General features: G+C 35.4%; 1 protein-coding gene across 4 annotated transcripts in view; it reads left to right on the forward strand.

Annotated features, from left to right (window-relative positions):
• The window catches only part of LOC140136883 (protein cab-1-like), a 233,664-nt gene that overhangs the window by 113,678 nt on the left and 93,816 nt on the right, over window positions 1-26,170 (forward strand). For 2 of the 4 annotated variants that reach the window (XM_072158498.1, XM_072158496.1), the window contains exons 3-5: window positions 8,545-8,577; window positions 17,747-17,818; window positions 18,727-18,843. In XM_072158498.1, the coding sequence (XP_072014599.1) occupies window positions 8,545-8,577; window positions 17,747-17,818; window positions 18,727-18,843 (222 nt within the window). The remainder of the gene's footprint in view (window positions 1-8,544; window positions 8,578-17,746; window positions 17,819-18,726; window positions 18,844-26,170) is intronic. The other 2 variants (XM_072158499.1, XM_072158497.1) reach the window with 1 other exon arrangement.

Consider the following 26,170-nt stretch of genomic DNA (forward strand, 5'->3'; position numbering starts at 1 on the left):
CTCCCGGGGCTCGCACTTCCAAAGCCCCCTCCCCAAAATATGTGCATGAGATTGCAAGCTCTCTAATAACTCACAGGGTTATCAGGTTTTATATGTCATTTTCTGTCTTTATTAACTATGGCATCTAGGCATTCCAATGTCTCTGTGTTTAAGCGTGTTAATATTTTGCCAGCAATGTTTTTTGAACAAAGTAAACATCAGTTTCCGATATCATCCAATTTTCCATGCAAATATTATGCCTAAAGAAGTAGTTCCCTCAAATTTGTAGTTGCGTACTTGTAAACGTGGACTGCATGTAAAGCACAGAGAATCACCAAGAGTCATCAAAATCAAAGAAGAGATCATACCCTTCCCAGAATCCTTTGCAACATGATACATCACTTCATTTCATCAACTGACACTTCCATTTATAGCCTGGACATGTTTAATTTGTTTTCATGTTGAGAGTAAACAGGGGTTGATAGTCATGAAATAAACACAATTTGCAAGCTCTGGATGTGCTCTGTTCATTGAGGTACCATTTGTCACTATCATCCCATGTTGCACTAGATAGTAAAATCTTAAAACATACTCCCTCTGTGGAAGATATTTCCAAAATCTTCCACAGGGGGAGTGTGGATTTCAACTGGAATAGCCCATTTCAAGAACCACACAATAATCCTATGATATTTTTTATGTTTTTGTGAGGAGAATTTTCTATAAAAAAAAATTGTCTGGCGTGTTGACCACAAATGACTGATACACCCAACATCCTGTGACACCAAACTTCTCGCATCACTACACCACCATCCTCACTATTTGCATAATACTAAACTGATCGATCTCACACTTACAAAGAGATAATGATTGCCTTCTGAACACGTAAAGAAGGGAATTTATCATTCATTCTCCAATTCCAGGAAAGCAATAATTTGCATATTGTAAAAAGTAGCGCAGCAGCACTCGTTTGCATAATACTAACTGATCGATCTCACACTTAAAAAGAGATAATGATTGCCTTCTGAACACGTAAAGAAGGGAATTTATCATTCATTATCCTATTCCAGGAAAGCAATAATTTGCATATTTTGAAAAGTAGCAGAGCAGCTCTCATCATGCTTCTGCATTTCAAGCAATATGTAACATTTCTATAAGAAGTAGAATTGTATTTTAATTTCCACACACTGTTATTTTTCATTGTTTCATTGTTAGATATGTCTCCTTTACATTGTAACCCAAACAGATGAGGCAACACAAAGGCTTAAAGACTTTTTATGTTGAAGCCTAATGGCTATCACCCAGAGCAATTATTTTGAAATATGTGATGTGGTATATCAAAAAGAGACACTTTTGGGCAGGTTATTAATTTTGAGTGTTTTACATATCTTAAATATAGAGATATTTTGCTCCACAACGCCGTTTTCCTCAATGAAATCGGACATTCCTAAGCTAAGATGTTGAGTTCGTAAGTTATGGTAATTATAAAATTGGAAATTAAGATATCGGCCTTTAAGAATATTATTGACAATTTTATTATGTACATGTACATTGAAAAATGTCTGAAAAAATACAAGATGCCAGTTATATTCAAGTCTGAAACTATCAAACAATATTTTAAACATTATTAACATCACAAATTTGCAACAAATCCAAATTGTGAAAAAATCACCCGGGGCAGATTTTTTGCCATTTCTCCATTTACGATCCTGCCCAAAAGTGTCTCCTTTTGAATTATTGTTATTTTGAAATATAAAGTACATTACATATAGATGCAATGCAATGAGCATAATAACCTCTATCTATGAATATAGACTGAATATAAATATATCCTTATGGATTTTACATATGGTAATGTTTATTAAGAAAAAATACTTGTGATTCAGTAGTTTGTGAGAAACATCGCCATTTTGTGCTTGCTCCCACTCATGGTTGTATTTTTGTTCCTACAGCGTATGTAATATCAGAGGAAACAAAAGAAACGTGTGGGTGGTCACAGAGTGGAGTGACCTTACAAATTATCATTAATCTTGCAATAGATACACTCTGTTTTCATTTGTTTTTCACAAAACTCTTCAAATGCTTTTTAAGCATTGCTAAGAAACGGAGTTGCAGAAATTACATTCTGAATACGAGGAACGTCCTTCTGATGTGACAGGATTTGGTCCACGGAGGCCAAAGGTGTTAAATTTGAAATTGAGATTAAGGCAAAAATATGGAGTAAAAAAACAATGAAATACATAAGAAAAAAGACATCACAACACCTTATAACTCTATAGAACCGAAAATAATAGATGTTTGGCGTTTTCAGTATATGATAGCCTAATGTTTGTATATGGTAATAATTATAGTAACTCAATTTTCAAAAATGACTCATTTGGCCTCCATGTACTGGATCGTGTCACAGATCAAATAATTTTTGATTTTTTGAAATGTGCAATATAATACAAATTTAATGGCAAATTTTGATTATGTTTACTTGGAGAACTGTTAAATGTCAGAAATGTTAATGTTGAAAAATTGCCATGAAATTTGTATTATATATATCGCAAATTAAAAAAAAAAATCAAAATTATTTGATATCAGAAGGACATTCCTTGTATTCAGAATGCAATGTGGTGTGTCTGATGTGCTCTGAGGTCCCACAAAAATACTGGGCATAGGTTGGTGACTGACCCCTTAAAAGTAATGGATAAGTCTATTGTCCTTTGGTATAGACATTCGTGAAGGACAACATTGACCAACACTTTACCCTTATATTACCAGGTCGTTTTCCGTCTAGCACACCCCTTCTTGTTTACAAAAATGCACAATTGCAATTTTCAATGATTTTTTTTTGATTTTCTGATTTAAAAGTACAATGATTTTACTTCTTACGAGATTGGTTTTAACGAAGCATCTTTAAGATTCTGTCTTAAAAGCAGTCTCATCCTTTCTCTCTTTTCTTTTCTGCTGAGAAAACAATTTGATCATCACATTTTCTATGTTTTCTGTTCTTTTAAAAAAGTTCAATTCTTGAACTAAATTTACAATTTGTTTAGTTAATGTTAACAGAGCCACTTGCAAACCAGTGCTGGTTGTGGTTGGTACAATACTAACACTTAGTCTTACTTACCCAGGTTGCTATGGCTACGTATAAAAATGACAGGCCAGAAATGTCAAATATTTTATTTAATTGAAACGATATTATTGAATTGTGTACGATTGTTTGGAAAAGCAATATTTGGTGTGTGTATATAGGGCATATTTTGTGTGGGTCAAAAACGGCTAAACATGATATAGTGTAAACTGCTGAATAATAAAATGAATTTTATTTTAGCATTTCCGGTTTGTGCATCTATTATTCGGTACCCTGGTTGTCAACTTCCCACGTCATACGTGGGTGGCACATTTATTCAGAATTTGAAATTTGTCAAACAAATTGACAAATGATACTAGGGATTGACTGGGTATAGGGCTGAGGTAAGCTATTGTATTTAAAGGTCAATTCTCAGAACGAAAATGAAATACTGTGTTTTTGTAGGAAAAATTCAGCAGTGACTGGACTTGCCATTGAGGTACATACAAACCATCCTTCAATTTGGTAATATGAACACCGTAATAACATAAGATAAAGATAAATAACAACAAGAATGGATAAGCAACAATAATCAATTCAATCAAATAGATGGGAAATTTTTCTAACAATGAACACCATTTCCTCAGAAAAAAGTACGTTTTCAGAAAATATAGTCTTTTAGCTACAATAATTATGACACCAAAATCACATACTTGACATAAATTTTAAATTTTGACAATTTGGGCAAGCTTGCTTGGAATTGACCAGATAAAGTCTTAAAGATTCCAAGAATTAAATTCAGCCTCAACTGATGGTAAACACCTTTATTACACAAAAGATGTGTGGGTGACTCAAAACTAAATAAAAAAATAATAATTTAATTTAAATGAAGCATGGAATTGCACCATTAAACTGTCCCATCATATGTACAATGCTAATTTGAAACAAACCTTCAAACAATTGTAAGAATATAGATTCATTTGTGGTGGTAGAAATTGATGAAAGTAATTTAATATGTACGTCTGGCTGCAGAACGGAAGAGTGTAGTAACCTGTACATCATTCAGTTAACCATGACAGTTAGTATACAGCACACAAAATGTATCTTTCACAAAAGCGATTCCTTAAGGGGTCGTTCAACCACCTTTGCACAGTTTTTTTGCGGGGCCTGACAGCACATCAGACCAAATTGCATTCTGAGTACGAGGAATGTTCTTCTGATATCAAATAATTTTGATTTTAATGCAAATTTTTATACCACTGGAACCTCTGGTTACATAATGCTTATGTACCAAATATTTCTTGCAGAATAATTTGTGTAGCAAAAATATAGTGAAATTCGAATTATGTTCTGGTACACCAGTACAAAATTACAACACATTGTCTATGAGTAATGTAATACACATAATCATGCATAACTCACAAACTCAAAATCGGAATCAACAGAAATTTTGGGAATAAGCTTTTTTCGTGGATATCTACTGAAAAATATTGTAAAAAGAGGATGCTAGGATCACAAAATACTCCTTTAAAGCATTCGCTATTTTGCATAGCCTCATTAAGCCTGTATATATGGGTAGCTGGACTAGATGCTGGAAGCCAGGTGTCCTTTATTGTGTGAACATGACAGGTTGTTTGTCATCTAAATGTCATTAATGACATCGGCATTGTACAAAATGTACTTTGAAATAAATAATTACCTTGAAATCTGTCAAAGATGGTCAAAAAAATACTGTGAATTTCAAGGTCATTATTTATGGCAATTAACCCCATGAGAACTACCTGCCGATTGGCCAAAAAGAAGTTTTCATTTATCGATTGGACCAATCAGCAACACTGTTGGAATAATTTCACCACACACAAAAATTGGGGTGAATTATTTGCAAAGCTCCATTCTGATTGGTGATTAAAGTGAAGATATCACATAATTGACCAATCAGAGGCAATGTTAGATTCAGATTGGCAGGTAGTGCTCAGGGGGTTAAACTCACACAGCTGATATCAAGAACTTTTGTTACAAATATGTTAAACAATGTTGTTAGGCAAAACTGTTATTTATGTGGTAACTTTTATTGGATGTTTGAATCTGTTTGAAGCAGAAGCTGAAGCTGTGATTACTAGATTTTCAACCATTCAGTGCCTAGCATAGAAAACATAAAATAGACCTACCGTAAAACCTCATCTACAAGCATATAGAGTGCTTCTGATGAAAGCTACATTAATCCAGGTGCCATTATGGAGTTTGATCAAATAAACTACGGATCCGAGCACATACAAACAAGTATTATTTTAAGACCAATCTATATTGGCATATTTACGGGTTTTTTTTATCTTGATTTGAGCTTTCATAAAAAACACTACAGATGTGACCATCCACCACAAAGTGGTAGTAAAGTCGGATCTAGATCATTTTCTGTTTATTACAGATTTTGAAAGAATACACTATCAGCTTTAAAATGACACCTCAACCAGCTTCATTGGACATCTAGAAGTGAAGTTATGGTTCATCAAAGGTTGAATTCCTAATATATTTTACATAGAAATCCAAATACTGTTTTTGATTGTATCTCAAAATGGAAAATGCCGACTTTATGACCAGTTTGTGGTGGATGGGCACATATGCTTGTAGACGAGGTTTTACGGTATATCTATATGAAGACTATGCCATGCAGACACATTTCTTGACAACATTAAGTAAAGGTGTTGCCAATAATATGCCGGTATTTTGGGATTATGTTTCAAAATTTATGACTAACATTTAGAAGAGAGTTAGTCAATATTACGGATCCAAGCATATACAAACAAGTATTAATTTAAGACCAATCTATTGTATTGGCATATTTACGGTTTTTTTCCCGATTTGAGCTTTCATAAAAAACACTACATATGCCCTTAGACGAGGTTTTACGTATATGAAGACTATGCCAAGTAGACACATTTCTTGACAACATAAAACTCTCTTCACGCGGGTGTCGACTGCAGACGACAAGTTTTTAAAAAAATTTCAGAAATGTGAATTTTCATTACCATATTTGGAATCAGCATGGAAAATACATTAAAATGAGTACAAATAAGCCTAGTAGGCCTATTGGTTCAGTGGTTCTTGAGATAGCTCTTGATATTTTGAGAAAATATCTCGAAACTTGGGACTTTTTATGTTGAAACCTATGGCTAGCATTCAGAGCATTAAGTAAAGGTGTTGCTAGTAATATGCTGGTATTTTAAGATTATGTTTTAAAATTTATGACTGACATTTAGAAGAGAGCTAGTTAATACCTTGTATTAGTGTATTTCTAGCTTATATATCTGCCTGGATACCTTAAATTATGTCGTCTATTTCATGTCATGCTAATGCTAGATAGTATTGGTTGCAACCATTGCATTTATTTTATACTATGTATATATTGACCATATTGATGACTACTGGAGTAGGATTTCATGTTAAAGTTTAGTGATGTAAAAACCTGGCATATTAGTCTCAGGTAAAAACAGAACCAATATTAACTTATTAAGGGGGTACTACACCCCTGTGGTAAATTTGTGACTATCTTTGCATTTTTCTCAAAAAATAATAACACACTGGTAATAAAAATTATGTATATTATTGGGGCAAGGAATCCAATTACTACACTGAAATTTGAGTGACTCAAGACAAGCGGTTCAGTATATATGATAGGAAATGAGGTATGTGCTTATTTCTTATCATAAATAACAAACCACTTGTCTTGGGTCACTGAAATTCCAGTGTAGTAATTGGATTCCTTGCCCCAATAATATACATAACTTTTGTTAACACTGTGTTATTAGTTTTTGAGAAAAATGCAAAAATAGACTCAAATTTATCGAGGGGTGTAGTACCCCCTTAAGTGAAAGCAAATAGCCTACTTGGAATTTGTTTTAAAGAGTAAAACATTGGTATGTTTATCAACTTTTGTGGTGTAGTGATGAGGTGAAGTGGACAGAATGTTGCCATTTTTATTGGTTGATGCACATGATATGTAGATGGTGTGTGACAATCGGACTTGTCAGTGAATCCCCTGAGCACTACCCCGGAGCACTACCTGCCGATTTAACATTGCCTCTAATTGGTCAATTACATGATATCTTCATTTTAATCACCAATCAGAATGGAGCTTTGCAAATAATTCACCCCAATTTTTTTGTGTGGTGAAATTATTCTAACAATGTTGCCGATTGGTCCAATTGATATATAAATAAAACTTCTTTTTGGCCAATCGGCAGGTAGCTCGCATAGGGTTAAGGTTTGCACAGTATTTTTTGTGGGACATGAGTACACATCAGCCATATCAAATTGCATGCTGAATACAAAGAATGTCCTTCTGATATCAAATCATTTTGATTTTTTTGAAATTCATGATATAATACAAATTTGATATTTTTGACATTTAACAGTCCTCAAAGTTAACTCTATATATCTCATGATATGTACTTTTAAGTACATATCACTTTAAAAAGTGTATGTAGCTGGGAGAAATGGCCATCCATCATTTGAAAATTTTGACCATTCGTATTGAAATCTAAAAAATCTGACAAATCTTTAAAATTGCAGCAGGAGGGGACGATAACCAAAAAAATGAATGTTATATGGTCTTATATACTAATAGGCTGTTTTTATTTAATTTTGTTTTATTTGAATTGAATGATAAATATTTGACTTGATGATGTTCAAGGGAGAAGTGAGGGTCAAGAGGACACTGTTGAAAGCATATAATTCCATACTTTACAATATTAAGGGATCTGGAATAAGCGTTTTGAGCATTTCGACAGTCTTTTTTGTGGGACATGAGAGCACATCAGACATATCGAATTGCATTCTGAATACGGAGAATGTCTTTCTGATATCAAATAATTTTCATTTTTTGAAATTCACGATGACAAATTATTAAAATTTGATATTTTTCACATTTTTGATATATAACAGTCCTCGAAGTAAATTTTATAAATCTAATGATATATTCTTAAAGTGTATGTAGCTGGGAGGAAAAGCCAACGATCAATTGAAAATTTTGACCTTTCATATTGAAGATATATGGATTTTTTTCCCAAAAAAGTCTAATTTTTTTTGGTGTTTTGGGAAAGAAAATCCATATCTTCAATACGAAAGGTCAAAATTTTCAATTGATCGTCGGCTTTTCATCCCACCTACATACACTTTTTAGTACATATCATCAGATTTATAAAGTTTACTTCGAGTACTGTTAAATATCAAAAATATCAATTTTTAATCATTTGCCATAAAATGTGTATTACATTTCGAATTTCAAGAAATCAAAATTATTTGACATCAGAATGACATTCTTCGTATTCAGAATGCAATTCGATATGTCTGATGTGCTCTAATGTCCCACAATAAATACTGTCCAAATGTTCATACCCCATCCCTTAAGTCTTTGACCAAAATTTGATAGCATTAACTTCTAGTTAGCATTATGAACACAGTTTTATGCACAATTGTTAAATCATAACATGTATGTTTTACTTGTATTACAGGATCGGTAGATGATCAAATTCCAACCAATGCGGGTAAATGGATTGATTATTTCTTGTGTGCAGTGTATTCTTGGGATTCAGGTTTCTTGCTCAGTTCTCTTGTCTGTGCAACTTATCCTCATTGTCAAATGTAGGGTAGATGGATTTTGGTGACGGAATAGCAACTTATTTCTTTCATGTTAATTTAGGGATTCAATCATGTTTCACCATTGTTCATCACCATTTAACAACTATGCGTCTGCGTCGTCTGCGTGGTTTACTTCATGAGGCTGCCTGCTCGAAATAAACCATGCAAACGCGTGTTAAATGGTGATGAACAACAGTGCAACATGATTGAATCCCTTTCAACCACGAAATATTGTCTAATTCACTTGATTATTTGGAATGTCAGTCATCCCACTCAACATTACAAGAAACCCTGTCAGCCCGAACTACCGCTAGTCTGAATTTTAAGCTTACCTAACACTAATCCTAAACCTGCCCCTAGCCCTAAACCGAACCCTAAACCTAACCTTAAAAATTCAGACTAGCGGTGGTTTGGACTGACAGTGTTTCGGACTGACGAGGAGACCCCGTTGATATCAGCAATAAAACTACAGAATAAAGTGCCAATGTTTAGCCGCTTCCTCGAAAGTAATGAATTCAACATGTAAGTCTGTTACCTTGCGTTTGTGTACACGCTTCTGTTAGTGTTGATTCATCACCGATGAACAATGGTTGGCTCCTGTACAAAGGTATAGGAAGAGTTGTTGAGAAAATAATATTGCTTGTGCCCTCGAGGAGGGAACTAAAGAAGAAGATGTTGTTCTGCAGACTGCAGGTGTTCCAGCTCAAAACCAGGGAGAGGAACTAAGCTGTTGAAGTTTATTTTGCTTCTTTTTAAATAGTTTCATGATTTGGGTAGGGTGACTTTGTAATATATAGATATAGGAGTAGCACTATTTTGGTTTTGGTGAGGGGTTACATTCTTGATCTTTAATAATTTTACAGGCTTTTTCAACTTTGGTTACGGTAATAGTTTGTGAAGTAGAGGAATCAGGATTTGTTGTTATCCTCAATTCATCCTGTGAACTGAGTGATTTTATACTGTAATGAATTGTAGTATTTGGTTTTGGTGTAGGAATATATTAGTCTTATGTGTCTGGTAAGTTTTTACGCCTTCAGTGCAAAGCATACTGCTTTTGCAGTGTCCGTCTGTCTGTCTGTACGTCTGTACCTCCGTCCGGACACTGTGTCTCTTGAATGGATAAGCAAATCGACTTTTGGATATATTCTAGGATATGCAGGCCACCGTCAGAAACTCTGGCTATTTTTTTTGGTCTAATTTGCATATTCATTATTACATGTATGTCGTCTGAAGGTTGACTGCTATATCATGTATAGTGTAATTTGTCAAATCAGTTGATTTTGGCTGTAAAAATGTTTAAAAAAAGATGTTTGCTTCCAGGTGTCCTTAGCCTCCAATATTGGTTACAACTCGTAATCATCCAACATTGTATTGATAATATCAGAACATACACCCTTTGAGAAAGATTCAATCTGAACCTTCCACAGAGGGAGGTGAGTTTCAAATGGAGCTACCTAATGTGATAATTACATTTGAAATTCATACTCCCCCTGTGAAAGATATTTCCAAAATCTTCCACAGGGGTAGTGTGGATTTTAAATGGAACAGCCCATTGATGAAGTAGTCTGTATAATATGTAGACTTCCAAATAAACTGAGCTCAAAACGAAACTTGGTCATATCTTAAAATCCTGTCAATCAAAATGAACCAAAATTACACACAGGAGTACTTCAATACTCTACTCTAAACACATGTCAGTAACCAAGCAGTTATCCAACTGAAACTGACACAACAGCAAGAAACAGCACTGATACGGAACAGCTTCCTGGACCACTTTTACAGCCCAAAATTTGGCACCCAGCACAAGAAATCTGTGAGAATGCAAACAAGATCCTGGTACAGATGATGAAACGGTGCTGCTTTCTGCTTTTCACGCCCTTTCGTCAAGAAACGCGCCTTTTCAACACTATTCCACTTATACCCTTTTGGATTTATCACCTGTGCAACGATCTCGTACTCATTCTCACAGATTTCTTATGCTGGGTGCCAGTTATTGGGCTGTGATTGTGGTCCAGGAAACTGTTGCATGTCAGTGCATTTTGCTGTTGTGTCAGTTGGATAACTGCTTGGTTACTGACATGTGTTTAGAGTAGAGTATTGGAGTAAACCTGTGTGTAATTTTGGTTCATTTTGATGAACAGGATTTTAAGATATGACCTTGTGAAAAATTATAAGTTTCTTTTTGAGCTCAGTTTATATTAGTAAATGACTGCTGACATTGGTATTGATGAGTTACCCTAATGCTAATATTGACACTGTTGATGTAGTCTACTGCCGACAATGGGCTTTGTGAAGTAGCTTTCCGTGTGTAGCCATGTTAAATGTGATCATAGACATGATAGAGCGTTAGTATTGATTTTACTAACATTTATCATGTATCTTATAACATTTATCATGTATCGTGTAATATTGCCTTTTAATGGATTTGGATTTGGAAGTTGTGTAGATTTACTTTCAGGATTTTTTTCTTTATACTCGATTTGGGACGGATGTCCAAGTAAAGTGTTTAGATTTTTCACAATACCTGAAAAATAACTGGTGCAAAGACATTAACCTCATTCATAATCATCACTTTCCTTTTCTTTCATTTCCCTTAATCAAATAGTTGATCCACTATAGCAAACTAATTTACAAAGTGAAAACCATGTGATGTTCAAAGAGAGTAGTTAAGCAGTCAAGTTAGTTCAATCGATAAGGCATTCACAAGGTTCGTAAAACATTGATTTTAATCATGTTGATGAAGTAGTCCATTTTTTGTTGAGATTTAATGTTACTGAAGATATGTGTAATTGATTGATGTTTAGAAATTCTGATATTGCTGCTGATGTTGGTTTGGAAGAAATAACTATGTGCTGCTAATATTTGGTGTTGATGAGTAGCAAGTTTTTGCTGATATTAGTTTTGATGAAGTAGCTTTTTTGTTGATATTGTTGTTGATGATGTACTGAGCTATCTTCTGATGCTGTTGATATTATTAAGAAGCAGTCTATTCTGATATTGGTGGTGTAGCTATCTGTTGCTATTATTGGTTTGATGAAAGACTTTATACTGCTGTTATTGGTATTGATGAAGTAGGTATCTACTGCTGATATTGGTATTGATGAAGTAGCTATCTACCGCTGATATTGGTATTGATGAAGTAGCTATCTACTGCTGATTTTGGTTTTGATAAAGGAGTTATATACTGCTGATATTGGTATTGATGAAATAGCTATCTAATGCTGATAATGGTATTGATGAAGTAGCTATCTACTGCTGATATTGGTTTTGATGAAGTAGCTATCTGCTGCTGATATTGCAGTTGATAAAGTAGCTAACTATAACTGCTGATATTGGCATTGATGAAGTAACTATCTACTACTGATATTAGTATTGATGAAGTAGCTATCTACTGCTGATATTGGTATTGATGAAGTAGCTATCTACTACTGATATTGGTATTGATGAAGTAGCTATCTAATGCTGATATTGGTATTGATAAAGTAGCTATCTCCTGCTGATATTGGTATTGATGAAGTAGCTATCTACTGCTGATATTGGTATTGATGCAAGAGTTACATACAGCTGATATTGGTTTTGATGAAGTAGCTATCTACTGCTGATATTGGTATTGATGAAGTAGCTATCTACTACTGATATTGGAATTGATGAAGTAGCTATCTACTGCTGCTATTGGTTTTGATGCAAGAGTTAAATACAGCTGATATTGGTTTTGATGAAGTAGCTATCTACTGCTGATATTGGTATTGATGAAGTAGCTATCTACTACTGATATTGGTATTGATGAAGTAGCAATCTACCACTGATATTGGTTTTGATGAAGTAGCAATCTACCGCTGATATTGGTTTTGATGAAGTAGCTATCTACCGCTGATATTGGTTTTGATGAAGTTGCAATCTACCGCTGATATTGGTTTGATGCAGGAGTTACATGCTGCTGTTATTGATATCTTCTGATAAGACCCTGCTTAGTCATGTTAGGGCACGTAGAGCAGATGGTTTAAATACCTTCTCTGTGTCTTCCAGGGAGACCAGTACATTTGTATTGATGGAATTTCCTGAACAAAAATTAATAACGAATAAATAAATCTCTGGCCCGAGGGAATGGAAAAACTCCCTAAAGCCATCAGGGAGTCTCCATCAATTCCAGTTTTCAGAAAGAAACTGAAAATTCACCCTTTCAGTTAGCTTCTTTCTTGTTCCTGCTATGTTTCTTTTTTCTTTCCATTCTTTCTCATCTTGTTCAGCACTTTGATAAATTTTAAAGGCCCTTTATAAATATCTATATGTATGTATGTATATATTGTTTTCTATGAAGTAATCACTCTTGTTGAAAATCTATGTAATGAGAAAAACCATCCGGAGGCTGGAAGTCTGAGCATGAAATAATTGTTAAATATAAGTCACCTTGTTTACAAGGATGTCTGTAATCATACCATCTGCTGAAATTGTTTTTGCAGTTAAAATTGTTAATTGTACAATTTAGCTATTAAGCACTAAATGGCAGTGCTTGATGTGCAGCACCAATAACCTCATGAGAACTACCTGCCAATTGGCCAAGATGAATATTGTGTAAATTTTTGAACCAATCAAGGAGGGTATTAATAAGATCATCTGCAAATGCAAGTTTGACCATAAATAGTTCAAAGCCTAGTCGTAATTGGCAATTGAAATGAGTATTTCAAGATATCAACCAATCAGAGATGCTGTTAGATTACAAGTAGTGTCCAGGGAGTACATATCTAATTAGTAGATTATCACAGTCTGGTTGACATTAATCACAATTCAAAAATTATGTTGTTATTGGAATCATGTGATGGTATAGAGAAACAAACAACATGCCGTGAGGAAATCAACTGCTCAGTGCCAGAAGTGGATGAGTGCAATAGCTGCCCTGTGAACATTTGGCAATTTACACTAAGTACTCATCTACACATGGCAGCTATCGCACTTACCAACTTCTGGCACTGAGCAGTCGAAATGTGCTTCAATAAAACTTTACCATAAAGATTCACCTAATATAACACATATGATATAGGTGGCTCCCTTGACATAACTGGAATTTTAGGCATACACTAAAAGTGTCCTCCTGTAAAAATCTGACCAGAAAGTAATGGCAAGGACCCTTAATTCTTGTTGGGATTTTCAGGGGAAGGAGCTCTCTATTTGTATGCGAAATGTACCCTATGGAAAAGACCCGCATCAGGCAAATCCTTACGATATTGGGCTATTCCATTTAAGATTCACACTCCCCCTGTGGAAGATTTAGCTAAAGTCTCCCACAGAGGGAGTATAAATTTCGAACAGAATAGATAATTGGGTAACTTCCATTTGAAATACTCACTCCAGTTGTGGAAGATATAGCTTAAGCTATAACACAGGGGGAGTATGGGTTTCAAAATAAATAACTCTGACCAATTACAACTGAAAAACATACTCCCCCTGTGGAAGATATTTCCAAAATCTTCCACAGGGGGAGTGTGGATTTCAACTGGAATAGCCCATTCATGATATTCATTTTTCAATTCACATAGGAAAAGCAAGTATGTCAAATATGTATGGGGAAAATTAGATTGTTGCGATCTTTTTTCCTCTAAGTAGGTCAGCCAATCAAGAGACGCAGTAATGGGAGTATAAGCTTACATTTACACCACTGCTTTCAGTCTTATTTAACATACAGGGTGTCCCTGATCGTCGGAAACTGATTTTTTGGGGTACTTTAACGCATCAACCAAACATAACTAAATAACTGATGATGTTGAGGAACATATCAGCTATCACATACTTTTTGAATTTTGACAATTGACCGCTCCGGTTTTGAAATAAAAGAATTTTACGATACTACCTAATTTTCAATCCATTCCACAGAGTCAATATCTATCAAATGACAACAGACGCATCATGCACTGATTAGGCCATTTTAATTTAATAATTTGTCTCAAAGCCCTTCACAAGTTAAGAACTTAATACAGAATGTGGTTTTAATTATTATTTTTTTACTTTAATTTTTTGTATCTGTGGACTAGACCACCTTTTCATCACCCAAAGAGGTTGCGCTTTGGGCAAGATGAAGAATTTTTATCGAGATTTACGACGTCTGACAATGTCAAATATGAAATTTTTATGTTGTCGATCGGAAAAAGAAATAAAACAGTGGAAAAACTGAAATTTAGATGGCCTTAGCATGCTGAATATAGATCATCGATTGATATTGACCTGATAGGGACCTGAAAATGAGGGAGTTTTGTAAAATTCTTATACTGAGTATTTAAAGAACGGTATGGTCAATTGTCAAAATTCAAAAAGTATGTGATAGCTGATTTATTCTTTAACCACACCAAGTATTAAGTTATGTTCAGGGACAGGTGATTTGCACGCAAAAAATAGCAAATTGCACAGAATTGTGCGGAACTTTTTTTTCAGTGCAAATCATGTATCCCTGCCCATAGGAAAAAAATACCCAATTGCGTGGAAAAAAAGTTGGTGCGCAAATTGCTTGTCCCTGGTTATGTTTAGTTGTGGCGTTAAAATAACCAAACAATTAAGTTTCTGACGATACAGTTCTTTCAGGGACACCCTGTACTGGACTTATGAGCACAATTATGTTGATGGCATAATTCTGTAGAGTACTAGATTGTATAATTCTATGAGGGCAAGGATTTCTTTGATTTAGCTATTGTCTTCAGTTTCAGTTTGTTCAATATTGGTGAAATATGATCCAAGATGCCTGCATGCTAGGTTTATGAACCTACTGTGGAATTCCATCTACAAGCATATATGCCTCTAAATGAGGTTTTTATTTGACGAAAGATATGACAGGCAGGTACACTCCACAAAAATATTATTTGGAGTTTGAGCAACGATCGATGCATATAAACCCCGGGATATAAACAAACAGTGCACCCCCTGCCCAAACAATCCGGTTGCCATCTGTGTTAGCTGGAAGTATGTCATAAACACAAATTCCACAATGTGTTTGTTTACATTATCAAAGAGTCGTATTTAAAGACAACTTATTTGAATTCACTTCAAATGAATGATGATACAAATCATCCTTGGAAAGTATGACTTTCTGAATGATAATTAATTACGACTGTACCTGTTTACACTTATGATACATATTAAGTCAGTTATGACTTTGTGGAATCGATTACGACTTATGCCCAATGTAAATGGGGTAATAAACCTTAAAAATGCGGGACAGTCATTGATTTGTTTTATAGAAAAAAGCACTCAAGATATAATCTCATCTTAGTACAACGAAATATTATGACATATATTTTTTAATGTTTAACACCTTGCAAGTCTGCGGTCACAAACGCCAAGTGATAACGCTACATCGTGAATCATAATGAAAAGACAACCAGACGGATTGTCTTTATAAACATTTATAGCAAAGTGTTTTTTTTATCTGCGACATTAAATACATGATAAATTATATGCCTTACTAAGTGCTTACTGAGGACCTTTAGGTTATTATTATCTAAAATGTCAAACTGGTGTTTTTTTAACCCTTTACATTATGGTTTAGTTTCGGCTTGTTTTCTTTTCCATACTTTAATTCAATCTCTTTACATTGGCATTATTAGAAAAATAATTATCTAATATTTTAAAACGCTATAAATAGTACCTGTACACTGTGGATCTGGAAGTCTGTGTTTATATTATGGTAGCATATTGCCCTGTTTATAGACTCAGGTATATAACTGGGTTGGTACTCATTTATTAGATGGCATAGTAAGCCTATATGTAAATGTCATGTGGACAGTAAAGGTTACAATAGGCAAGTGCATGATGATATAATGATGTGTTTATAATTAATCGTATACCATAGTGATAGCCAGGGGGACTCAAGTATTAAAGTGATGGGCATGTGCCTGTAGCAGTGGCAGCGCCAGGAATTTTTTTGCGGGGGTGGCATTGAGGGGGCAAAGTGAATTTCAGGGGGGAAACTCAACAAATTTTGCACAAAATCACCACAAAAAATGTGAAAGTGTCATAATTTTGGTTTTTTACTGGGGGGAAGAGTTCTGACTGGGGGGCATTTTCCCCCTCATAAATGCCCCCTCATGCCCCTCCTCCCATGACGCCGCCACTGGCCTGTAGAGAGCTGCCTCTCAATAGACCCACTTTTTTAAAGCTGAATATACCCGATGACCCCCTTTTTTGTATAAAGTCTACCTGATGAGGTTCGGCTACCCAATGTGACTCTCTTTTTTCAGCTTGGCTACCCAATGACCCCCTTTTTGGTTTGGCTACACAATGACCTCCTTTTTTAGGTTCGGCTACCAAATAACACTCTTTTTGTTTTTCAGAATGTTATCATTACAATGCCATAAAATAATGCAGAGCTGTTTTAAAAACCATGCCTTATGAATATAATGGTTTCAGATAAGTTTGGGGGAAAATATGCCATTTGATTAACACAGACAATTTGAGAGTGGTAGTTCTGATATTGTCTCATAAAATGTGCTATTCCATTTAAAATTCACACTGCCCCTGTGGAAGATTTAGCTAAAGTCTTCCACAGAGGGAGTATGAGTTTTGAATAGAATAGACAATTGGGTAACTTCCATTTGTAATACTCACTCCAGTTGTGGAAGATATAGGTAAAGCCATAATACAGAGGGAGTATAGGTTTCAAAATGATTAACTCTGATCAATTACATTTGAAAAACATACTCCCCTGTGAAAGATATTACCAAAATCTAACACAGGGGAAATGTGGGTTTCAACTAGAATACCCCAATACACCAGTCAGTGAGCTGATCCTGCATGTAGCCTAGCTTATCTCAAAGCTTACGCGCATTTGTAAAATCGCACGATTTGAAAAAAATAAATGTGCAATTTTTTTTATTTCAAACAAGACATTTGTTTCATTAAAAACAAAAAAAAATGGCGAAAATCAGATTATTTTTCTCAAAATACCATAAAATACCAAGTCAGGAATATTTCGCATTTGTTTTCAAACCACTCGTGAGCTTTGAGACAAACCTTTTCTTTTTTTTGTATATGAATATGTTGCTTATAACAGAATAATATCAAGTAATATATTTCTGTTTTGATTTATTACAGAAAAAATCAGATCAGAAAAGGTGATAGTGGAGCAGACTAAAGTGGAATCAGTGACACAAATAGTTACAGCAGGTAAGCTTATATCATTCATTTTTTTTAATCAAAATTTCAGAATTATATATTTTCATGACCATATTTGAAATCGGCATGAAAAATGCATTAAAATATCCAGATGCGGGGTTATGGTTTGTTGAAATTTGCTCCTTCAACAAAATGGTAGCTTTTTTCGTTTCTACATGTGTCTCTTTTGCCACATTGCTGCTATTGTTAATTGTTGGTTATACATACCTAGACAAAATACAATGCTTTGTAACCCACCACTTGAGCAGGATTTAGCCAAAGCAAACAAAAACCAGAGCTATTAAGAATTCTATCGACATCTAAGGTGGAAGCTTATTATCCTCTCCAACAATAGGATTATTGATTGGTTTAAAATGAGATACATGTCGCGCCAACTTGAGGTACCGATGAATACGACCTTCATGAACATTTTACACTGTAACTCAGAATACAATTTAGGACATTTACGACTCATTCATGCTGTACGGTCACATATGGCTTCCAACTACATAATAATTTGATGTAATGAGAGCAAGTTAGCTCAATCGTTAAGGCGTTCGACTATGGTGCGAGAGGTTGCGGGTTCGAACTCTGTCGGTGCCTAGTATACGCTCTCATGGAAAAATTGAGTAAGCTTGAAATTCCCCTGGACAAGGAACTCACTGCTAATTTGTCTTGTTGCAACCCGTACAAAACTCGGGGAGCTGATCCTGGTTGCGATGGTTATTTGTGGAATGTCTAGCGTGTGCGCTCTTGAAGCAGCAAAGTCCCTGAATTGTTATTTAATGGTTTATGGAATGATGTGGGGCCATAGTGGTCAGCGACAGCCTGTAAAGTGTGCTGAGGCTTGTGGATCAACGTCTAGGTGTATAAATCACTGCGCTTTTTTTTATGAGTTTAAATTCCTGTTATATTTACAGATGCAGATGACCCCCAAGCAGCTGCGGTAGTAAATGACATTGGACTTGACGTAAACGATGAACCAAGACCAGCACCTAGGGACCACCAGATTTTATTAGACGATTGGGCATTTATATGTAAGTATAACAGATCACCAGAGTTTGCTTTCCGGGGGGGGGGGGTATTCTGTACAAATGATCATACAGGGACATGCCGTAAACATGGGTAGCATTTTCGGCCTTTTGGTATTTCAATGACCTCCCCCCCCCTTTTCTAGGCAATTTTGGTATATGGATGGGTCTTTTTTCAAAATTTTCTCAATTTTTCGGAAAATAACCCGATTTTGCCTCACTGTAGCCAAAATTGTTAAAATTTCCACAAAATTTTGAGGAAAAGTTGTAAAAATTAAATTTCCACAAAATTTTGAGGAAAAGTTGTAAAAATTAAGCCAATTTGTGTTAAATTTGGCCGAAAATTTTGAAATTTGGTATATTGATGGGTCCAAATTTCTTGAAAAATTGGTATATTGATGGGTCCACTTTGAAATTCTCAGCAGCACACCACTACCAAAACCAAACTTGGAGTTACCCCCACTCCCCAAGCAAGACAGGTTCATCAGGTATCATTGATAATTGAGCCAAGAGACAGCACAATATTCTAGTATTGTGAAACAGTCAATGGCGTAGATTTCCTTTTGACATTGGGGGGATGGGGTTGGAAAAAATTTCTTGAAGTACAGTGAATCCAGCCCCTTTTGGAGACAGATATTTTATGGTACAAATGCACACGAAACGAACAACAATTTTTGCACTTTTGGGGCTATATAATGGCCAAATATTAGCTTAATTTGATTAGAAACCCACACACAGGCGTCAACATTGGGGGGGGGGGGATGATTGTATGGACCATCCCCCTGGCAAAATATTTTGGGGGATTTATCCCCCATCACCCGGGATCTGCACCTATGGAAGCAGTGTTACCCAAGGCTGCTTGTAGGCCTGTCCATCAGATTTAAAAGCTTCAGTGGAGTTTACAGGTGTTCCAATAGCAGTGGTCTATTCTGTATGTTTACAGAATTTTTTTGTTTCACATACTGACAGCATCATTTTTTACTCATTTAAAAGCTAAATGTGAAGTAAAAATAGTACAAGAAGGTGATTTGAACTCTTAGGAACAGTTTTCGCACAGTGCATTTGAAACTAGTTCAAAAATCCAAAAATCCAAAAACACAACCTTTACAATTCGGCATTTTTGAAACCTGATTTTCTCCGAAAGGCACTTTACAGTTTTCCTTACGATACCTGAAACAGTAGTTGAACACAATACCTTGTTATATGTTGTACATATAGGGATTTTCTCATGTTGCCAATGAAATGGGCTATTCCATTTAAAATCCACCCTACCCCTGTGGAAGATTTTGGAAATATCAGCCACAGGGGGAGTGTGAATTTTAGATGGAATGAGTACATTAGGCAGCTCCATTTGAATTTCATACCCCTTCTGAGAAAGATTTAACCTGAATTTTTCACAGAGGGAAGGTTGAGTTTCAAATGGAGCTGCCTAATTTTAAATGGAATAGCCCAAATGAGCTTGATTTTCTACATGTTTACCATTTCCCATGTATATTTCTGTTCTATTCCGGAATTTTTCCTGCATCATGTCAGGCAATGTTTTGAGGTAAAAAGTTTCTCCTGGCTACATGATTTAGATATTAAGGGGTGCTGTTAGGCAAATTTCTGGCAAAACACTTACTGTCACTGTCTGGCTAAATTTCCCCCTTGATTGTATACTTGTAAGATGCTGCTGCTGCATCTTTATACAGCAGGTAAATGTTATGTTGAACTCCAGAAAGTGCACCATATGGAGCTGTCACATTCCACTCTTGCTTTAACCCCCTGAGCACTACCTGCCGATCTAACATTGCCCCTGATTGGTCAATTACATGATATCTTCACTTTAATCACCAATCAGAATGGAGCTTTGCAAATAATTCACCCCAATTTTTTTGTGTGATGAAATTATTCTAACAATGTTGCCGATTGGTCCAATTGATAATGAAAACTTCTTTTTGGCCAATCAGCAGGTAGTTCTCATGGGGTTAAATCAAGCTCTGAAGTTAATACTTCACCACATCCAAGGCTTTCCAGGAATTGCTGCATCAAATTAATGAATATTAATGAGAATGTAGAAATATTCTGGTACATTTTTCTTCTTCTTCTTTTGTCCAGGACACTCAATCAGTTGAAAACACAATTAATCATCTTTTCCTTGAGGCCCAGGGACCAATAGAGCATTTACATAACATAATTTTTCAAAAAGATTAAAAAAATACTGCATACATTCATACACAATATTAGAATTGTAAATTTAGATAAATGCAATCCTAACAATATAAATCAAAAACATTGTTTACAACAACATGTTTAAATACAACATACATAAAGAATCAAATTTAATTCAATCCTATACCTAATTCTTTGAACAATAATCCTAATTGAGCCCTATACCAAATTCATTAAACCCTAATCCTAATCCAATTTTATACCTAATTCATTGAACCCCCAATCCAATCCCCAATTCTAACCATTTGATCTACCACTAAGCCTACAGCTAAATAGTGACTAATCTTCTTGCTGAGTCTTGTCAAACATACTTCATATGAGGCTATCAAAAATGCTATCTCAAAGCGCCCGTGCACATTCATTTTTCTTAGCGCACCCATTTGAGTTGAGACACCAATTCATTTCCTATTTTTAGTGTTTTAGTTTTCACCGTGAAATCATGAAATTCTGAGAAATGTTTTAAAGAAAATGTACTTTTAAGTAAAAGTGTGATTAATAATCACATTAAAATGTGATTATAGGTATAAAACAATTGATATTTGTACTTCAATTGTGTAAATGAACCACAATTTTGATTATGCTGTGTACTATTGATACTACTAAAGGACATCTGAATTCAAAATTAAGTTTCAAAAAATCTTTAAAAGAAAAAAGAAAAACTGCATTCCGCATGTGTTTTTGAAACAGCCAAGCACTTTAAGACATAGCATTATTGTTTTTAGCCTGACAAGTGTGATGTCAAATTCCCCTACCATATGGAAACTTAACTATGTCACTATGCCTTGTGGTTATATATAACATTCTGTGCTCATACATGGGTGCAGTGTCCGAATTAAGAAAATAAAAGGGGTTGTCCCACGGACAACCAGGTTGTAATTCTGGTTGTCCACCAAAGTTTTTGGTTGTCCGTACGCTGCCACAATCTGAAACAACTACATGTGGCCAATATTGTGGAGTGAGTGTAGTCAATTTATGAACAATTACTCGTAAATATTTAACAATTCATCAGTTGTGTCAGGTTTGAGCAAACTAACATGCTGAGTGACTTTTGGCTGTAGATCTTTGGTTGTCCGCCGGACAACTAGAGCATTATTTTTGGTTGTCCGGTGCATGTTTTGGTTGTCCCGGGCGAACGGACAACCAAAAATTCGAACACTGCATGGGTGCATATGAAAATACCACATTTGACAACATCTTAAGGGCTCTGGAAGCAACGTTTGGACAGTATTTATTGTGGGACATGAGAGCACATCAGACATATCGAATTGCATTCTGAATACGAAGAATGTCCTTCTGATAACAAATCATTTTGATTTTTTGAAATTCACGATTATAGAATGGCAAATGATTAAAAATTGATATTTTTGATATTTAACAGTCCTCAAAGTAAATTTTACAAATCTAATGATATGTACTTGAAGTGTATAGCTGGCATAAAAAGCCGACAATCAATTGAAACTTTTGACCTTTCGTACTGAAGATAAGGATTTTTTTCCCCCAACACCAACAAAATTTAGGTCTTTTGGGGGGGAAAATGTCAAAATTTTCATTTGATTGCCGGCTTTTAATAATTTGTAATAAAATTTGTATTATATCTCAAATTTCAAAACACCTAAATTATTTGATATCAGAAGGATATTTCTCCTATTCAGAATGCAATTCGATGTCTGGTGTCTCTCAGCGCCCACAAAAAAATACTGCGCAAATGTTAATATCCAATTCCATAACAAATCAGAACTAACCGCTTTAAAATTTGTCAATCAAGTGCAGAAAATCATTTCAGTCTCAAAAGCCTGATATCAAATTAGGCTATTCCATTTAAAATCCACACTACCCCTGTGGAAGATTTAGCTAAAGTCTTCCACAGAGGGAGTATAAGATTTAAATAGAATACACATTTGGGTAACTTCCATTTGAAATACTTAATCCAGTTTTGGATAGGTAAAGCCATATACAAAGGGAGTATGGGTTTCAAAATGATTAACTATGGCCAATTACATTCAAAAAACATACTCCCCCTGTGGAAGATATAAATCTTCCAGAGGGGGAGGGTGGATTTCAACTGGAATGGCCCAATTTTTCTCTACCATATGGTGACTGATTTCATGTCTGTTTGGTGTACAACTATGCAGTGCAACCCTTTGTGTACACTCTTAGGCAAGTGCTATTGACCAGAACTGAAAATGTGACATCAAATCCTGTGTGTTAAAAATTGTGCTAGTCACATGAATCGCTGAGCTGTAAAATGTAATTACAACAAGTAAAGGCATTCCTTTAGTAGGGATGATACATAATTGTTTATGAGGTATAGCCTTTCAAGCAGTATTGGGGAAAAGTGGAAAAAAAATGTGAGGAACACATATTCTTGATATTACCAGTGGATGCACGCATCGTACAGCTAAATGGCTGTGTTGCTGTGATGTGTGAACGTAATAGTACGTCATCGTAGTCGTCATGCTTTACCAAGTACCTGGATGATTACAATACGCAACTAAGTGTACGAGAATCTCACTCTCTCTCTGTCTCTCCCTCTCGGTATAATAAAATGGGAAAATAAATCCCAAAATACTTAACAGAAGTCCTTGTATGTAATGAGTAAAAATGACAGAAGCACTTCAAATATTAAATTCAATTTGCAAGAGAATACTGTTTTGCAGGAGAGATGAAAGTGCTATCGGATTCAATTATAATGTCACTGAGCTATTTATATTTCTTCAGCTTGAAATGTTTAGCTCAGAAAAACAAGATTCTGTCCATATGTATACATAGAACACCCCGCCACACAGTGGCTGTGTACAGTGGTGGCACCAGGTGGGGGGCATTGGGGAAAACATGAATTTTTAGGGAGGGAAATCAACAAATTTTGCACAAAATTGGTGCAAAAAGTGGAATTTTCTTATTTTTGGTTTTTTACTGGGGAGGCAAGAGTTATAACTGGGGGAATTTGCTTCCCCATACCCCGCTCCCTGTGTCGCTGCCACTGGCTGTGTATTATAGCATATTAATAGCAAATGATAAGCAAATTTTATTTCCTTGCTAGATAGAATATTTTAAGTAGACGGCATTTATTCTTAGTTGAGCAGTGCAGCAGGTGCACTTTCCCAACTTTCCCAGCTAATGTAGACCAGGTTTATTGCATTTTTATATCACAAGATCATTTTTGATCATTTCATTAGTAGTTTGTATTAATTTATTCATTAAAAGCCTGTTTTTATTTGCAAAATGCTCTTTTTGCAATTTGGCTCAGCTTTAAAATCTTCAATTGAATCTTATGGAATGAAATAATGTTGTATTTAAGTCTGATGAATTGTGGTTTTCCATCTAGCCATCATGAAATAATAAAAACAAAATAACTGGGCACTGCTTAATCAGGCATGTGAAGGCCATCAAAAATATGGGATGTGATATTTTGAAAGAAAATAATTGCACAAAGCTATTGGGATTGGGACGGAAAGACTGGGACTGAACTGGACAAAATGAAATGTGCCCTCTATCCTAAAATAAATTACATTCATATGATTAAAGTCAACTGTTAGTTTGTTGTTATTGAAAATGTAAACTTACATGAACCATTTAAAATCTGTTGCAAGGATCCTTTTATGTGTTAACCGTCGCATATACGCGTGTGACGTCAAGCGTGTGCTTAGGATCTTGTGGAAAATAATATGCATTGGACGTTAAAAGGAATTCTGCAAAAAATGCAACACTAGAAAGAATTGACAATACAATACATATTATGATGCAGTGCCTGTATCACAATGCAACACTATGCATATTAAATGGCAGAGTACAACCAGTGGCAGCGATATTTGGGGCATTGGGGGGAAATTCCCCCAGTTTGAAATCTCCCCCCTCCCCCAGTCCCCCTCCAGTAAAAAACCCTAAAGTTACAAAAATATCCATGTTTTGCATCAATTTTGCATAAAACCGATTACTCCCCGCCCCAATTTTTTTTTTCCCCATACCCCACCACAAAAATTCCTGGCATCGCTACTGAATACAGCACTTGCTAAAACATGCATAAGGACCCAATATTTATGACCCAAGATAGTGCTCATAGGCACTCGGAATAAGCCTTTGATTTTCATTTCAAACTTGGTGTACATAAATTGATATCGATCGATGGCAGTCACTGAACTTTTTAAAATAGGTTTACCTTAGCAGCGTTTAATGTTACCCCAGTCCCTGCACTCTACATATTCGTGGGTACACATGCTCATCTCCAATTTTGCAAAATGGTTAATGTTTACAGATAAAGTTTGATTAACAAAAATACAAACACAGTGATAATTTTTTAAACTGTAAACAAATCTCTACAAAATTGAAAAAAAAGTTGCATACAGAGCAAGAAATGATAAAATTAAGCACCCAATGAGATACACCTAGCAAAAGATGTCTTCGCTGATTGGAAACTACTAATTAACAGATATAACTTAAATTTGTTTAATTTTAACTAATTATAATTTTTGTCAAAGCCAAAGTAATGTAATTATTTTGCCTTCAACAACAGTACAAAAACCACAATCTGTCATATAGAGGTGCTGTAAGTTGGAATGTACTAAAAAATAATGCTTTGTGCTTTAAACTATCTATGTAATCTTGCCAGAAAGGAGTAGCTTTGAAACATAAATTGGTATTGTTAAAGGTCAAAGAATTTGCTGTAAAAAGGGTGTGCAGGGCCGTAGCAAACGTGGGGCTGCCATTACAAATGTGGGACGGTCATCACAAATGTGGGGTGGCCTTCACAAATGTGGGGATGTCTTCACAAATGTGGGGTGGCCATCACAAATGTGGGGTGGCCATCACAAATGTGGGGTGGCCATCACAAACATGGGGTGGCCATCACAAATGTGGGGTGGCCATCACAAACATGGGGCAGCCATCACAATCCTGGGGTGGCCATCACAAATGTGAGGTGGCCATCACAAACGTGGGGTGGCCGTCACAAATGTGGGGTGGCCATCACAAATGTGGGGTGGCCATCACAAACATGGGGCAGCCATCACAATCCTGGGGTGGCCATCACAAATGTGGGATGGCCATCACAAATGTGAGGTGGCCATCACAAATGTGGGGATGCCAAAATGCCTTCCCACATTGAAATAAAGATATGAAAAAAAAC

This window comes from Amphiura filiformis, chromosome 17 (assembly GCF_039555335.1).
Source record: "Amphiura filiformis chromosome 17, Afil_fr2py, whole genome shotgun sequence".
Taxonomy (NCBI): Eukaryota; Metazoa; Echinodermata; class Ophiuroidea; order Amphilepidida; family Amphiuridae; genus Amphiura; species Amphiura filiformis.